At 39.9% G+C, this 17,373-nt stretch overlaps 1 protein-coding gene across 2 annotated transcripts; it reads left to right on the top strand.

Moving 5' to 3' along the window:
• The first annotated feature begins 550 nt into the window (after window positions 1-550).
• On the top strand, window positions 551-16,728 carry SLC38A2 (solute carrier family 38 member 2). Of its 2 annotated transcripts, XM_064701827.1 has the most exons (16): window positions 551-691; window positions 1,351-1,535; window positions 1,805-1,886; window positions 2,009-2,124; window positions 4,956-5,029; window positions 5,125-5,217; window positions 5,413-5,494; window positions 8,420-8,502; window positions 9,504-9,562; window positions 9,699-9,848; window positions 10,572-10,651; window positions 10,754-10,854; window positions 11,258-11,382; window positions 11,967-12,111; window positions 12,229-12,326; window positions 13,113-16,728. In XM_064701827.1, the coding sequence occupies exons 2-16, from the start codon at window positions 1,417-1,419 to the stop codon at window positions 13,209-13,211; spliced, it is 1,506 nt and encodes a 501-aa protein (XP_064557897.1). In that variant the 5' UTR covers window positions 551-691; window positions 1,351-1,416; the 3' UTR covers window positions 13,212-16,728. The 2 variants fall into 2 exon arrangements, with proteins under 2 accessions (XP_064557897.1, XP_064557896.1); XM_064701826.1 differs by having other exon boundaries at window positions 11,967-12,326.
• Window positions 16,729-17,373: the final 645 nt, after the last annotated feature.

Here is a 17,373-nt window from a genome sequence, read left to right as displayed (position 1 = left end):
GGCAGCTATGGTGGGTCCGCGGCACCTCGGCCCGCGCCGGGGGCAGCCGCGGGGTGAAAGAGGGAGGCAGATCCCGGGTGAACCGGTGGCCAGCGGGTGCTGCAGTCACGCTGCGGATGCTGCACTGGGCCGGTGGAAGCGCCTCTCAGGCAGAGCGCGTCTGACAAGCACCGCAGCGTCCTGTCTAAACCAGTGCCCCAATGTAAACACTGGAGAGCTGCTCGGCTCATGTGCCAGCGGCCGCGCTCCCGACCCCCGCCGGTGCCCGGCTCCCAGCCCTCGGCTGGGGACGCCCCCGCCCGCTGTGCCCCCGGCCCCGGCCGGGGCGGCGGCAGGGGGTCACTGGAGCAGGGCGGGGGGCGGCACGGCAGAGGGCGGGCGGGCGGGCGCCGCGCCCCTGCCGTGACACGCCCACATTCCTGCCTGAAGAGCCGCGGCGCCCCGAGGGGGCCGTCAGAGCGGGAGGGACGCCGGAGCGATACAGACGCGAAATTTTCTTTCCTTTTGATACCTCTGACTTTTTTACGCGATTTTTTTTTTCTACCTTTATTTACCTAGGGGTTTGTTTTCGCTGACATTTCATAGTTAAGGGCTCTTTTTTTCCCTTGCGAGAAGTAGCAGCGCAGACAGGAGAATCTCGTTATTCCGAGGCTTCGGGAGAAACCCTCGCTTTCAAGCTCGTGCGTAGAAGGTACGGCAGGGGCTGGCTATTACCGGGCCGCCAAGAAGAACGGGGTGACTTTTCGGACGGAGCGCAGCTCGTCCTTCGCGTCTTTGTGCGGTGGCAGCGCCCCGGCTTGTCGCCAAGACCCTGCCGGGCTCCGCCGAGACGCGCGTAGGGATGCGCCGCCGCCGCATCCCGGAAAGGCGGCAAACCCGCAGAGCGACTGCGGCGCGACGCGGTGCCGCGACCGGTTTGCGTTTTCCCGTTGGAAACGCCGGGTCGCGCCGTGTCGTCGGCGGGGGGGCGGGAGGTAAACACAGGGAGGGACAGCCGCGGGGCGGGAGGCTCCGGCAGCCGATGTGACAATCGCGCATCGGTGTTGCATCAGTCTGCTCTCCGCTATCGGGGCGGGGAGGCGGAGGGGGAGGGGGGGGAGTGCGGCGTGGCGGTGCCGCTGTCTCGGTGCCGCTGTCTCGGTGCGGTGCCGGTGCGGGCCGTGCCGGTGTTGGTGTTGGTGCCGGTGTGGGCCGCGCGCCCCCGCCCCGCGCGGGGCTCACCTTTGTCCGCGCGCCCCCCGCCCCGCGCGCCTGGTACTTTTCCATTCGGCGGCGGCGGCGGGCGGGGGCCGCGGGGCCACGTGACGGGCTCGCGCCCGCTGCGGCACTGACGTCGCCTCCCGCCCCCAGGCAGGCGCGGCGCGTCCCGCCGGCAAGGACAAAAGAGCGGCCGAGCCCCGACCCCCGCCCGCCAGCATGAGCAGCGCCGAGATGGGCAAGTTCAACATCTCGCCCGACGAGGACAGCAGCAGCTACAGCTCCAACAGCAACGACTTCAGCTACCCCTACCCCACCAAGCCGGCTGCCATGAAGAGGTGAGGGGGCTCCCGCGGCGGGCAGCGCCGGCCGGGGACCCGGCGGTGCCGAGCGTCTGTCGGCAAATCCGTACGGAAACACGGGAATCGCTGCGGCCGCGGACGGGCGCAACGCCCCGCGCGCTGACACCGTCGCAGGTGGGGTGGTTCTTTCGGGGTCATTCCGTCGGTTTTTCCTTTTCCCTTCGAAATGGATCGGAAATGCCGATCGGGAAGTGAATGTGCAAGGTTCCCGTAAGAGTCACTAATGATGTAACGTTGTTTTGCAGCCACTATGCAGATATTGATCCGGAAAACCAAAATTTCTTGCTCGATTCCAATCTTGGAAAGAAGAAATATGAAACTCAGTATGTAAGTACCCAGCAATGACGTTCCAAATAAACAAACAAACAAAAATGTACTGCCAATTTTATGTTTAATTCTGGGATGACTAATAACTCTCTATTAACTATTACCTATCCATCTTTCCTCAGCATCCGGGTACTACTTCCTTTGGAATGTCAGTATTTAATCTGAGCAATGCTATTGTGGGTAGTGGCATCCTTGGTCTTTCTTTTGCCATGGCTAACACTGGAATTGCTCTTTTTGTGTAAGTATCTTCTGATTCATCAAAAAACCCATCTTTCTGGTGTGTAATTCATATTCATATTCAATGGAAAAATACATGGTGTAAGGATATGACCCCATAGAAAAATGCCCCAGTCATTTTCATAGGTGCAGAATTGCACTTTAGGCTTGTTTTGAATTTAAGGATTGTGATACATTCAGAAGAACCTGCAAAAATTAAACCGATTCATTGCAAGTTCTGCAACCCTCAAAAACATTTTACAGTGAATTTTACTTGACTTAGATGTAGTTTCTCCATTAATAACTGGTAGGCTTCCCCCGAAACTTTTATTGTCCAAGTTCCAATCAGGGATGTGGTCTCGCTCTCCTCAGCTGACATCACTGTGCCTACAGAGTTACAATGTACTGAACCAATAAAGAAGTCTGTTTTATTGCTGTGCTCTCACTCTCTTCAGGGGCATGGTTTCAGTTACACCTATAAAAATTTCTGTCTGCCTGTAAGGGAGGGGTGTGGAATAACCAGCCTGTCTTTATTGGCCTGTCTACATTGGCGAAAGCTTTGAGGTGTAGGTCAGAACTACAGAAATGTAATTGGAAATGACATGAGGATCCAGTTATGTACAGTGCTTTTAAATGTCTTGGGAAGTACATTTTTCATGTATTGGAGGCAGTTCAGCTCAGAAAACATGTATTATCAGTGACTTGACTGTAAATGAGTATCCATGGGTATGTTTAAAGGAGCTTTGTGTTTTTATCCTGGAAATAGATGAATGTGCTGAATGTTCAAGAACATGTGAAGAGCAATGTTTAGTTCAAAATTTCCCTGACTCTGCTGCCAGATTTCCAGAAAGTAGGTCAGATTTACTTCCAGATGTTTCACAGTGTATGGGGTGGTACTCAAGTTTCCTGAGGAAACTACCTATGTGTGAATTTCGGACCTAAAGGATTTTGAACACAGGGTGATTTGTTAATCTTTTAGTAAGATTTTCACTTGCTTAGGTGATGCTAAACTGAGCTAATGACTTAGCTCGAGTCTAGAATAGTTATTCATGCTCTAAAGATGTTCTGCAGCACGTGAAAGCTAATCAATATAATGCTCATTAGAATGTCTCTGAGGAGAGGAAAAAAGAGCATGTAAGGTTAGCTATTTGAACAGACTTAGAGGGTCCTCTTTTCTGAGGAAAAAAATGTTTCAAACCGTCAATTTACCAATTGGATGCTGAGGCAATTTAGTTGCTTTTTATTTCCAGATGCTGGATTCAGATCTTGTTTGCATTAGTGCTGTTTCAAAGACAAACTAGCTTGTTACCTTTCCAAACTTGTAGATCGTACAGTTCTGAGGCAGGAAAGCAGTTAATCACAGATGATACTGAGGATTTATGATGACAGTGAGGGCATTACAGGCAGCCCTTAATAACTAGGTTACAGAATCAGATCCAGATGCAGTTGATTAGGGCAGTAAGTTCTTCGAAGACTGTGGAGGCACTTGTGTAAGTGCTGTGACTTGTCACTTGTGTCAGCACTAAATAAATGAATAGAATGGTCTGGAAGCCAGAAACAGAGAGCTTGAAGATGAGTTTGCTGACTGATCTTGTCTGCACTGTAGAGGCAGCGATTCCATGTTAGGACTGAGAGGCCCAGGGTCTGTGCCGTTTTAAAGTAGTGTAACCTTGGCACATCTCAGCTGAGCTGTTTCTACACGATGGCTGAGTCAAATCCTAGTTAATCTCTACCTGTCAGAAATAGAGAGGTATATTTGTGTGCATGTGTTAGTGTTAGTGAATTGGCACAGTAACGTAAGTTTCCTACGCAGATCTGTGAAGCTTCTCAGATCTTTTTGTTTCCAGTTCTTTGTGCTGCATTTGCTAACTTTACCAACATTAAAAAGGACACAAAAGGAAAGGTATTCTGGGAAGCAAAGTTTGCCCTTTTTAAGCCATTTTTTGATAAACTGATTCTCAGGTTTCCTATTAAGCAAAATGCTTGTATTGGTATAAGAAAGACCGGGGTTTTTTATTTAATGCCTTGTAATTTTCCACTGTGTTCTCCAGCAGCCGAGAAGTCCCCCCTAGCGTGCCACTCCAGGAAGTGCATTTGTTGTGGGAGAGATTTGTTGTTGAGAGACCCGAATTTTAGGTGATGCAAATGTGCTTCTGGAAATAATATGCATTGCCTGTAAAAGCTGTGGGGAAGATAAACAAGCCACTAGCGATTCCCATGTAAGCACATCTGAAGAGTTAATTTTTGAGGAAAGAATTTTTTTAAATGACAATAGATGTGTATTTCCATTTGAAAACATAGCTCTCAATGAGTCTGAATTTTCAGTCAATTCTTTTAAGGCTTTTGCAGTTTCATCCTTGCATAAAAAAAGAACATAACACAGGTTTAAGCTGAAAAGCTGATTTTTTTTAAGACCAAGAGATAATCTTCACTTCAGCCTCAGTGTTGAACAGGGGCAGGAAGACGGGAAATATACAGTTTCTTACAAGGGTGCAAACCTTCCCCTCCACCTGCACGCATTCCCATTGATACTTTGTTAAGTTATTTATTACCAAATGTAGCCAATTATAATAGCCTGACTCTCAGTGGTGGTTATGCTACTTTAGACTGAATAGAATCGTTGTTCAAGCCTACAGTAGAATTTCTTTGTATGCTTCTGTAATGCAATTTAGTATAAAATCCTTTCTACACACGGCATTAATTGAGTTTTCAGAACACTTTTAGCTGACCTTAGAATCCTTCCCCATATAATATCCTAATATGGATAATGTTTATATTTGATACATTTTTATTTAATAGGGTTACAATAAGTCTTTATGGTTATTACAAATTTTTGTCTTTTTGTCTCCCCAGGATTCTCCTGCTGTTTGTCTCAATATTTTCTTTGTATTCAGTGCATCTTCTTTTGAAGACTGCCAATGAAGGAGGTATGGCAAATTACTCTTACAAATACGTAGCACTTGTTTCTTATGGTATTTTCTTGAAATACACCCCTCCAATGGGATATCGTACTTTCTTTTAGGATCTTTATTATATGAACAGTTGGGAATGAAGGCTTTTGGTATGGCTGGAAAACTTGCTGCTTCTGGATCAATTACAATGCAGAACATTGGAGGTGAGGACAAGATCTTAAAATATCTGTACTGTCAATAGTAATTGTTCCCTGCTTATTCTTGGAGACTTATTTGTCACACAACATGTGTTCATTAACTACTTGTGTTCAAGTGAAGTTATGAAACATGTTATGTGATTCTTGCATCGTGTGGCATATTCTATATTTGTAATGATCTATGATGTTATTCACCTACAGCTATGTCAAGCTACCTCTTCATAGTGAAATATGAGTTACCATTGGTCATCAAGACATTTATGAACATCGAAGAGACCACAGGGTAGGTGTTAGAACTCCTCATCAGAGAAACTATTAGGAGAAACAAATACGGAGACTGTATATACTTTTATATGAAGACCACGTTCGGTACACCATAGGGTAGCTTCTTATTCAGACAGATACAGTAAGTTTTCCCTTCCCCTGAGTGCTTCACTTCATTTAGATCCAGCCTGACCTGGGGAAAGGGTAGAAAAATACAGGTATTGCATCATATTGCAGAAAGCTGTTCTGTAAAGAACATCAGGTAAGTGTTAATGTATGTACCGGTCAGTACATACACTTGATGAGGAAAGATAAATGTGATTGTGGTTGTTTTTGTTTTTTTGTTTTGTTGGGTTTTTTTAATTTATTTTCTTAATGCATTCAAAATTGTTTGGTCTGATTAATTTAGTTTTCTAGTATAAATACTGTGGCAAGTGATTAAATGTAAGACTAAGGTGCAGTTATGGAAGGAATGTCTTAAGGAACAGTTCTCAAAAAGATTCAGAGACTAAATATTGACCTAAACCAGAGTTTATATACCTACGACTAGAGTGGTAGATGCCTTGCCATCTAGCCCTGGAGACATCTTGACTCCAGAATGGCTTTCCTGCTTGGCTTTAAAAAGAGGATTCATTTTATCTAACCCTGTTTTGAGTTCACCATTACAATGGTCCTAGTGCAATCAGGGCAGAAGGGTGATCCTCTGTAGTGATCAGTTTGGTGCACCTGACTTAGACACATTTTGTGTGTCTCCAAAGAACAGGTGATCATATCACTCTGTATTGAGAGGGTGTGTAAAAACAAGATGCCTGAGTTCAGATGGATAGAGTTAAGTGCTATAAATCTCACTCTTCAGAGTTGTACTTCTGTGCCTTGTCCTGAAGTGTCCCAGTCTTGAGAGGGCTGAGCAGCTCAAGACTCCAACTTACACCTAAGCCTGAGTTCAGAAGGTAGGCATTTTTCTGCCGTGTTCCCCAAGGGGTTCAAGCCATTTGGTGGTGTTCATTCAGCTTGCTGATAAATACTGTCATAATAACAGTGCTAGCCATATTTTTTTTCCTTTCTTTTAATTTTTTTTAGTGTACTCAAATACTGCACCTACCCTATTTACTTAATAGTGTTATGTTTACAAATTCTTTGCTGGGAAGTTTAATTTCTCTCCTTTGGCTGAATTCAAGTCCGTATTTTTCGATTCTTAAGAGAGCCCCTGGAGTAGCCAGTATTTAGAAGGGGGCTCGGAGGCAAATATTTTTTAACTGTCCCATCTTCAGTAAAGAATTCAAAACTGGTTGCAATTCAAGAGGGAAAGTTAAAGTCTGTGAATCTCTCTGGATACAGCTGCTGCTCTGCAAATCTGGCAGAGAAAATTAAGAAATTGACATCTCTGTCTTAAATGCTTTCTTGTTGGCTGGCACTAGGTACACTGATTTAAAGTAAATATTTTCTCAGTGCTCTGGCAATCGTGAACCCCATTTAACTGACTCTCTCCATGCATTGCTTAGGGGAGTCTGGGTGGCTACCATTGGCATGGATTCCACTCTGGCAGCCTGGGGCCCGAAATGTAAGCACTTACCTGTTTGAGTGTCCCAAATTAATGTTTACTGTAAAAAAACTTCTGGACTTCTGAGACAATATTGTAAATACTAGCTCCATTATTAAAATTTGTTTAGCAACTTCTAAAGTACTTGGCTATATTTTAAAACTGCACAATCCCATTCTTTACTCTTCAGGACGGAAAAACTTTGAAGTCCTTGATCTGAAAGTCCTGATGGCCTCTCTATGGTATGCACAATAGCAGTGCATGTTCTTGTGATTGTATCAACTGCAAGAAATTTCTTTGTTGTGATTTCTTTTAAATTTGCCAAAAGTCTACTATGTTTTAAAAAAAGACAACAAAAGGTGTATGGTGTCAATGTCCTATACATCTGAAGTTTTTAAAATACTCCTTTTTTACATCTAGTTATCCCAGGTAACCATCTGAGGAAAGAGATGACTACATCATTTTTGCATTTATTATGTAAATCCAGAGCAAGTCTGTTAATTATTCCATATTTCCATTACCATATAAAAGGCTATAATTCAGCAACTGAGTTTGCATATACAAATTTCAAATTAAATTTTTTACCTAAATAGCATACAGTACATTTTAAAATAAATACTGTTAAATTATATCATAATAGGATGTAAAGTATTAATACTTGGGAATAAATGTGTAACTTAGTGTTACTTTAATTGCTTAAAGCATATGAGATGGTCCTGTAGGACTTCGTTTTTATGTGTTTCAAAAAAGATGTTAATCTTCTAATGGTCAAAAATGTTTTGTGGAAAACATTTTTCTGCTTCTTAAAGAAAAAATGGCAGAAATGTTCTGTAGGAAAAAGCCCCTGAAGTTCTTACCATGTTTTCCCTACTGAAAGGGACGAAATGTGCCTCCAAGAGACTCCCAGTGCTGGTTGGAGTTTTCTCAGCCAGTGGGCTTGAGCTATTGCCTTACCTTCAGCCCTCACCTGTTTTTCTTTAATTCCCACAGGGCACCCAACAGAATTTTATTTCCATTAAAAATGGAAATCCTGCCGGGGCCCTGCAGTATTCTAACACATCTGGAGAGTTGGGAACCAGCACTTAAGAAAATTATATTTTTTCTGTGATTGATCCCACTTGACTTTTTTCTAACCAAGCATTTACTTTTCTGTCTTCTGACTTCCAGATGTTATTATTTTTATAAAAGGACACTAAAGGAAAGGCACAATGCAGGTTTGGGGTGAGATAAGAAGCTATTGTAGGGTGTTAGGTCCATATAGGAAATTAAATGCTGTCATTTGTGACATCAGGTAGTGCATTTTTTTAAGGAGCCATATGTTGTAGAAAATAAGAGGGAAGACTAAACTGCAAATGCAATTTTTAAATATTTGATTACTTACAAATATTACCTTCTTTTCTACAGAGAATGGTATCTCAATGGTGACTATTTAGTGCTGCTGGTGTCTGTCATTCTCATTCTTCCCCTGTCCCTGCTGAAAAATCTAGGTAAGTAGTAGAGAGCACTTAAAATAAAAACCCATTGGAAGAACTGTGGTGAAATGTTTTGATGCAAAGTTTGAGTCTTGAAATGCTGTGTGAATTAATAGCTGTCTCCAAACTTGTGACTTGGGACTAATTAGCATTTAGGTAATTGCTCTCAATCTCCTTGAAGAAAGGAAAAAAGAAACCAAGACAAGTATACGAAATTACAGATGTGTTTGTGGAAGATGAAAAGACAGCAGATAGGATGGTTTCAGAACGAAGCTCAACAAAACTTTATTTTTTAACTTTATTTTAACTTAACAACAAAACTTAACTTTATTTCTGTTCTTATCACAAAACTTGACCTATTTGGGTCAATGTTGAAATAGTACAATATTTTTACCAGCTATCCTGTAACAGCCTTCAAAGAGTAGGGCTGCTAACTTTGGGCAGCATCTTCTCATTTTAGATCCTGAGGAGTAACAGAATATTCATGCCAGATGCTTTATCTGAAATAGCTGTAATTCAGTGATATATGTGAATAATTCAGATAACAGGCTGTTTATTCAGAGAATCCTGTAGTGGAACTTCAATAACTGAGAGTCTTAATGTGAATTACTCTCTCAAATTACTATTTTCTAGAAGTAAATCAGCAAAAACAGAAGGAAAAAGGCTAAGTTACCCGATTGTGTGTGCTGTTAAAATTAATCCTATATCATTCTTCATATACAATAAACAATTCATATTGTTGCTGCTGTGAGATTTTTTAGTTTGCTTCCTTTTCTTGTTAAAAAGTTTAACATTACAGACTCACTGTATGTACAGACCCTAATATGTCTTTCAGAACCTTCAGATCTGGTTGGGATTAGCAGAAACTCAATGAATAATTAATTTGTTCTGTGTAATGCTAAGGAAATGACAATCTAAAGAGATCACTTGACAGAATATATTTTGCCATTCTGTTTTGACTTGAATGATGTTTCTGTTAATTATATCTTAGATTTTTTTGTCTTTCTTGATCACAGGGTATTTGGGCTATACCAGTGGATTTTCCTTGCTTTGCATGGTCTTCTTTCTGATTGTTGTAAGTATAATCTTGTAAACTTGTTGTAAACTTTACAGTGCTTGTAAAACTGCATTTCAAAGTGAAATTAAGCAGTTTCTAAAATTTTTCACATCTTGCATTAGTCAAAGTAATAAATACATGGCTTTATTTCTAGGTCATTTGGAAGATGTTTCAGATTCCTTGTCCTGCAGACAGTGTCATCATGAATGTGACATTACTTAATGCAACAGTGGCACCTTTGGTAGCTGAAAATATAACAAGTGAGGATATGTGCAAGCCAAAATATTTCATCTTCAATTCACAGGTAACTGACCGAAAAAATCAGATACTCTGTGGAGAATAACTGAGAATAATTATGCAGTAGATAAATAAGATAATTTTTCCTTCAAGCAGTTGCCCAGTTTTAAAATCGGGATGTGTTAAGACTTTCTGTTCCAGTAGACTTGGGCACTCTTTACCTCATGGAGACTGGGTTTTTCCACATGCCAAATACACAGAAATTAGAGGAGCTTGAAGTGCCTGTTCGAGTGGCAAAAAACACATCTCTCATTCTTTAGTGCAGCATTTCTCAAGCTTTCTCAAAAAAGTTAATGAAGCATTTTAATAAGTAGATTGCAGAAGAAAATGAAGAAAATTGTAGAAGTGTGCAAATAGGATGTTTGACTTGTTCCCAGTCACAAATACTTGACTCATGAATGCTCCCAATTACAGTGATGAATCTCCACGTGTAATACACAATAGCAAGTTCAAGATCTAATCACTTTTAAGCCTGTGAGTTGCTGAAAATAATTTTGAATGCAAATACATTCACCTCACCATGGAATTCAGTGAAATTTGAGACTATTTGGTACCTCTTGATCTGGGTTTAAGAAAATATGAACTTGTGTAAACTTTTTCTGCAGTTTCCATTGTAAAGAATAGCTGGTCTTTATTACCAAATAAGGCCAAAACTGAAGAATCTCCTGATGATTTTGTAAAATAAATCTCTAATGTCTGTTGAGATACTTAAGAACTTTTTTTTTTTCAGACTGTTTATGCTGTCCCAATCCTAACATTTTCCTTTGTCTGTCATCCTGCAATTCTTCCTATTTATGAAGAACTGAAAGGGTAAGTGTTAGATATAGATCTGTAATTTCACTGAACAAACAAATAGAGTATGAAACAAATAGAGTATGTTCTCACTGCTAACAATGTTACTTTTTCTTACAGCCGAAGCCGTAAAAGAATGATGAATGTGTCCTATGTATCATTTTTTGCCATGTTCCTCATGTATTTGTTGGCTGCTCTCTTTGGATACTTGACATTTTATGGTAAATATTGTCTCTCTGCTTTCCTTGAATGACTTATGTTCTGCAAAATCAGTGTTATTTTAAAAATAGAAGAAGGAAGCAAAAAAAGAATAAGCAAGCATTTACTATGCATTCTAAATATACACGGTTACTTGGGCTTTTTTTTTAGTACTTCTGTAAGTGCACACCCTAAAGAAGATCACTAATAGAATTAGGCCCAATACATAGGATTAAAATTGGATTAAGCCAGATTCTGTGCCTCCAAGTCATTCCTGTGTAAAATGGATACATTCTTACAGGAGCTCTTGAGGCTTTCAGTTCATATGGATGATGTAACTGTAAAATTTGCATGGAATCTAGAGCAGAAACACATGTTTAAGAGGTATGTCAACAAAATCTAACTAAAATACTGTTTTCTTTATAGGAAAAGTTGAGCCAGAACTGCTTCACACCTACTCTGCTTATCTGGGTGCTGATGTTCTCCTTCTTATTGTGCGTCTTGCTGTACTTATGGCTGTCACCCTCACTGTACCTGTAGTTATTTTCCCTGTAAGTAATTATTTTTTAAACAACTATACTGCTGCAGTCATTTAGTGATTTGGCAACTCCTGTTTATTAATTGAAAAACTGAAGAGTTTTTCTCTTAACTGAAAAAGGAAATTTATTCTGCTAAACTTGATAAATTTTAGCTATACTGTTAATTCAATAAATATGTAACATTTACTAAACAGTAATACAAATATATTCAGTTATACAATTTTCCTGGTATGATTATATTGGGGAAATGAAACAGATTGCCCCTCTGTAAAAAAGCTTACACTGTTGTATAATCAGCTTACAGAAGCCAGCATGTTTTTGTACATACCTTGTGGTGGCAATCTGGCCATTTATGTGTATATTGTTGAGCAGCGTCCCTCGATGGCACAAAATTTCCTGGACTTTTTTTCAAACCAGATACTTTTCCTTGGTTTTTTCCTCCATATTACTTTTGTCTTTCACCTTCTATTAAAATCTGAAGCATTCAGGAAAGTTATGTTAAAATACTTTCAGAAGGGAGGTCCAATTCAGGTGCCAAATCACTGTCTTCCAAAATGAAGACTAAACTGTCTCTTTTTTTCCCCTGTCTTCCAAAGATCCGCAGTTCCATTACCCAGCTGCTGTGGGCAGGGAAGGAGTTCAGCTGGTGGCGTCACTGTTCCATCACCATTTCTCTCCTGGCATTTACCAACCTGCTCGTTATCTTTGTCCCTACTATTCGAGACATCTTTGGATTCATTGGTAAGCATTTTCTTGTCAGATCAAGCAGTCTTTTGCATTTCAGAAAAAGCAGTTCCAGTCTAATTAGAGTATATTCACCTGTTTATCAGTATTTATTTCCATGCTTTTTCTCTACAGGTGCTTCTGCGGCTGCCATGCTGATCTTTATACTTCCTTCTGCCTTCTATATCAAATTAGTGAAGAAGGAACCAATGAAGTCAGTGCAAAAGATTGGGGTATGTATAGACAAATATGTAACTACTATAGACAACTATGTAACTAAGAATTTGTTTACTAATTCAAAACAAAACAAATTAAGTATCTTCATGATTTATGAATTTTGAAGTCCTGTTGAAGGTAGTCAATGAATTAGCATTTAATGTTATCTTGCGTAGTTGCAAGGAGCTGCAGGAACTCAAAACCAAGGAACTGGCCATCACAAGATAAGTTCACTTCAGTGACTTCTCTCAGCCCCTGGCCCCAAATCTCAACAGTAGCTGGGTCATTCTGTTGCTGCTAAGAGCCAGATTTCAACAGAATACCCCAAGAACTGCATTTAAAAAACCTTAACATTCTTCAAATTTTCTTTTAAGACTTATTTACATAGTTTTCTGCATAAAAGCTCATATCTGCCAGTTGTTTGGGTTATCTTGATTGTTCTTGGTGCTCTTACTAATCGTAGACATACTGACTCATAATACAGTCAGATATACTGAGACAGTCAAGTTAGCACAGTGGCACAGCCTGACTGGTTATCAGCAGCTACATTCACTTCCCTTAGCTGAGGGTGAGGTCTGCTATACTGAAAATAAATGTACTTTCTGATTTGAGAAAGGACCCCAAATATGAGAAAGACACTTAGCTCCTTGTCATTGACTTGGTCTCTTGTCTCTTTTACTTTGTGCTCTGTGAGCAATGGCATTTGTGCTAGTTCATGGGCATGAATTTATAAGTGAATGTTGTGTTTTACCAACAATGTCATAGCAGAATCTGAAATACTTCTTTTATGTTTTCTTTTTCAGGCTTCATTCTTCTTTCTAAGTGGTATACTTGTGATGACTGGGTGTATGACACTGATTATTCTAGACTGGATCCAGAATGTTAAATCTGATGGCCATTAACTGCCCTGGTTTAATCTCTGTAATACACCACTTCAAATGCCAGTGTTCACTCAGATACCTACTGGGAATGAAAACGAGCTATTCAGCTTCCTTTAAAAGGCAGATTCTTTGTTGATGGTTCTTCTGATTGTAGAATATCTGAACTGTGTCTTTAAGAAACTATTCTGCATGATGGAAGTGGATATTGACATCAAACCACGTGAGTGTCTGGCTGAAGGAAGTGACAACTTTATTCCATTCCAGAGAATGGACAGAACTCTCTGTAGACTTCTATCAAGCCATGTTCGGCTTTCGTCATTGTTACTTGGATATTTTGTTATTTTACTTGAATGTGCCTAATGGAACCATTTGATGTGAGAAAGAACTCTTTAATTTACAGCAAAGTGTTTAAATAACCAATGAGAGAGCAAGAGAAAGAGAGAAACACTATTATTTTTTGTACCAAAAATTCTTATGGACCTCAAAAGCACTATTTTGACTTTAAGAAACATTTTTCTAAAAAGAATGAAAAAATAACATAGAAGAGCTTGGAAAAATATTTAATTAGTGTCCTAAATTAAACTTAGTTTGACTTTCTTGGTCTCTTAACTCATGTCACCAGTGACAGGACCCAAGGAAAGGGCATGAAGCTGAATCAGGGAAGTTTAGGCTGGATATCAGGAAAAGGTTTTTTTACCCAGAGGGTGGTTGGGCACTGGAACAGGTTCCCCAGGAAAGTGGTCACAGCACCAGCCTGACAGAGTGCAAGAAGTGTTTGGACAACTCTCAGGCACAGGGTGTGATTCTTGGGGTGTCCTGTGCAGGGCCAGGAGCTGGACATGGTGATTCTGATGGGTCCTTTCCCTCAACATAGTTTATGATTCTGTAGAGGCATAGTTAGAAGAAATTTTATTTTTAAAATGCTTCTAATGACCAAAACAGAAAATAAGCCAATTCAGGTCAAAGTTTTCTGATACTAAGTGCTTCCCGTGAAGCTCCTTTAGAGAAAATAATCCTGAAAATCATTTCAGACTTACATAAGTAACTAGAGTTACCAAAAATGGTGTGGAAATGCAAATTTTCAAACTTTAAAAAAACCCACCCTTTATAAAAGGGTACATTTGAGAAAAGGGTAGGTAATCTAAAATTGTAAAGATGGCATTAACATTTCCCTTCTTGAGGTACTCAGTAGTGCAATTGAGTAAAACAGGGTCTGGGGTTTTTGCTTTTTGGGTTGTTTTTTTTTTCCTGTTATAGGTAGAAACTGAATGGCACTGGAGCGTATGATGCCATTAATACAAAATTTCCTCTTCAAGTTCCTTTTATTATTAAGGTCCATTGTCAGTTGTAACAATGTTTGTTGGGATTTTTTTCTATCCAATCTATCTTGAAACACTCTGTAGGAAAACAAAAAAGTCCTAATGTAGTCTTCTAGTTGTATAATATTTAAAAACTGTACAGTATTTCTCAAATTCCTTATCCATTATTGGATTTTGAATTACTTGATTATTCTGTTTCTGAGTCAAATTCACAAAATAACTGCACCAATATTTCATGCTTGGTACAAACTCTCTTCACATACACAACTGGGATTCCTCTTCCAATTTATACTGTGTAGTAGTATTAAAGATAACCTCATAGACTGGATAGTCATCTCATACTTGTTTGCTTCAGAAATAGACATGTTTCTAGTGAGCCCTATCTGATGAAGCAGGTGCTGTATGGTTGTGATGAGCTATTTTGTTTCTAGTGCATGTTTGCTCTTTCATTCTTGTCCCAGGTTGAAGAGAGGTAGCATTTGTATAACAGTGTACTTGGCTTATAAGAGGTTCTCAAACAGCAATATTGGGTACAAAAGCCTAGATAGAGATTATTAATGAAATAGTCATGGCAATGTGGTCAACTGTCTTCATCTGACACGATGCTTTAAAAATCTCATTTATGAAGTCCCACTCAGTCATCGTGTCAGGGAGACCAAGTAAGGGCCTGTAATCCGTTGATTAAACAGTGCCTGAGACTTTTTTGCTCTTGTAGAATTAATCAGAAATAAATCTAAACAATAGTCACCATTTGGCAGATAATGTCAAGCTCTGCCCAGCCATTTAAAATCTATGGAAAAACAACTGCAGGTATTTTGTATTGATACTTCTGCATGACTGTAAGTACTGGTCACTAAGACTATATTGTAAAACTGTAATGACAAGTTAATTCCTCATGTGTTATTTGTATAATTAATTCAGTGGTACTCAACTGGCAATTAATGATCCTGGAGTCAGCACTGACTAATGCTCTGTAGGTACTTCTCTGCCTCAGGTACTGTACATCCATGGCTAACTATCCCATGTTACCTGATCTCCACAGAAGTGCTGAGCACGTGCCTCCTCAGTACTTTGGCAGCTTTTCTTCTTCCTACACAAATGTGTAAAGGTGGAAGAGGATTAAAATGTTGTCTACCTTTGAGCAATTTGTAGCACATAAGGGATGAAATTCTTCCCTTTAAAAAGAGGAAAGAAAGTGAGAAATATCCTCCTTTCTCACAGCAACCATAGAAGAGGAAGGAGTTGTAAGTGAGAAGTTACTACCAAGTCCTTCTTGGCAACCAGAAGGGAAGAAGATTATTGCAAAGACACCTCATAGTGTATTGTACATGTCACTAATTCTCTGAATGTAGCAATTTCCAGATTATACATTATCTGTTATATAATTTGATGACTGACTCTTCACCTGCAACAGTTGAGTTCCACTTGGCTGGGTCGATTTCCAACATGTGATTTTTTTTTTTAATTATTGTTTTTTCCAAACCTGTCTGTTTAAAGTTACCTACATTGCAAACCACCTAAAAGAGCAGCTTCAGTATTAAACCACTGTTCTGTCACCTCAGTTAGACATTACTGTCTTCCATGATATTTCAGTCATAAATGTAACATGTTATTTATAAAGCATTAATCCATTAAAACTAAAACTATTTTTCAATATTTATGATAGTCTATGTACATAAATTGTATGTGTGTATATACTGTAAGTATAATGTATATAATGTAGGTTTGGATTTATGTATATATTCCTCTCTCATTACTGATTGTTACACCATTTCAAGGAGTTGTCCATGTTGTACATCTGTGTAACAGCTGTCAAAGGAAAGAGCCTTTATCAACAGTGTAATGCTTACAGAGATGAAAGGAGTGTGTTATGCCTAAGGTGTGTAAGAAAACACTAAGACTGTATTTATTAAAAATGTATATGTTGCAATAAACACCGGAATCACTTGGGTCCATAGAAGGCATTGTTGAGATTCATGTGTACTTTCTCTCTCTGATTCACCATGGATGTTAGGATTCCCTGAATGCAGCAGTTGCCACCTCTGCGATCCACGCGCGTCCCTCCCGCGGTACATCCGTGTACATATGTAAATACCCACCCTCCTGGGAGAGGCCAGCAGCCTAGCTACCACTGCTGGCTAGACTGGTGGCCAGCAGCACAGTTTCAATGAAACATTGTATGTTTGTTTTAACTGAAATAAATAAACAAATAATCCTAAGCAAGGGCGTGATGTTTTTCTTGGGGGAGGCATTGGGAGGATTTTCTTTAGAGATGATGCTAAAAGTGTACCTTTAATTTCATGTGTATTTAACTTACTGAGCACTTTTCAGAAAAGATGGGGAGGAAAATGGTATGCAGCTATATCCAAAACCTATGACACTACAAGGTTTAAGAGAACGAGTCTGGGCATGAGAGATCAAATTCCACAAGGAACTTGCATTAAGTAATTTCTTTTGTGGAAAAGGCATAGCTGGAGACAAGACCCAATGTGTTAGATCTTGTGTAAGTGTAATAAATGACTGAGTCTTCCTAAATTCCTATGCCACTTCCCTTCATTTGAATCTCCAGGAGAAGAATAACTGCTTATATAAAAAGTTACAAAACTGGTATGCCTGGTTTGCTTCCATTTTGGAAACTGGGTACAGACCAATGTAGCATATGTGTTCTTGGTTCTCCATTAATCTGTATCATGTCATATGAATATCTGTCCCAAATATTCAGAATTGGTTGAGAGACACTAGAGGTTTAACTCAGTGTGTCATATGTTCAGCAAAACACTACAAAATGAATACTTAGGAAGGGTAGTTATATGCTCTGAAATTAGGAAATCCTTAATTAAGGTTGCATTAATTATAAGATTGCA

The sequence above is a fragment of the Zonotrichia leucophrys genome, chromosome 1A (assembly GCF_028769735.1).
Source record: "Zonotrichia leucophrys gambelii isolate GWCS_2022_RI chromosome 1A, RI_Zleu_2.0, whole genome shotgun sequence".
NCBI classification, from domain to species: Eukaryota; Metazoa; Chordata; class Aves; order Passeriformes; family Passerellidae; genus Zonotrichia; species Zonotrichia leucophrys.
The sequence above is the reverse complement of the archived record's forward strand: the minus strand, read 5'-3'. Positions and strand labels throughout refer to the sequence as shown.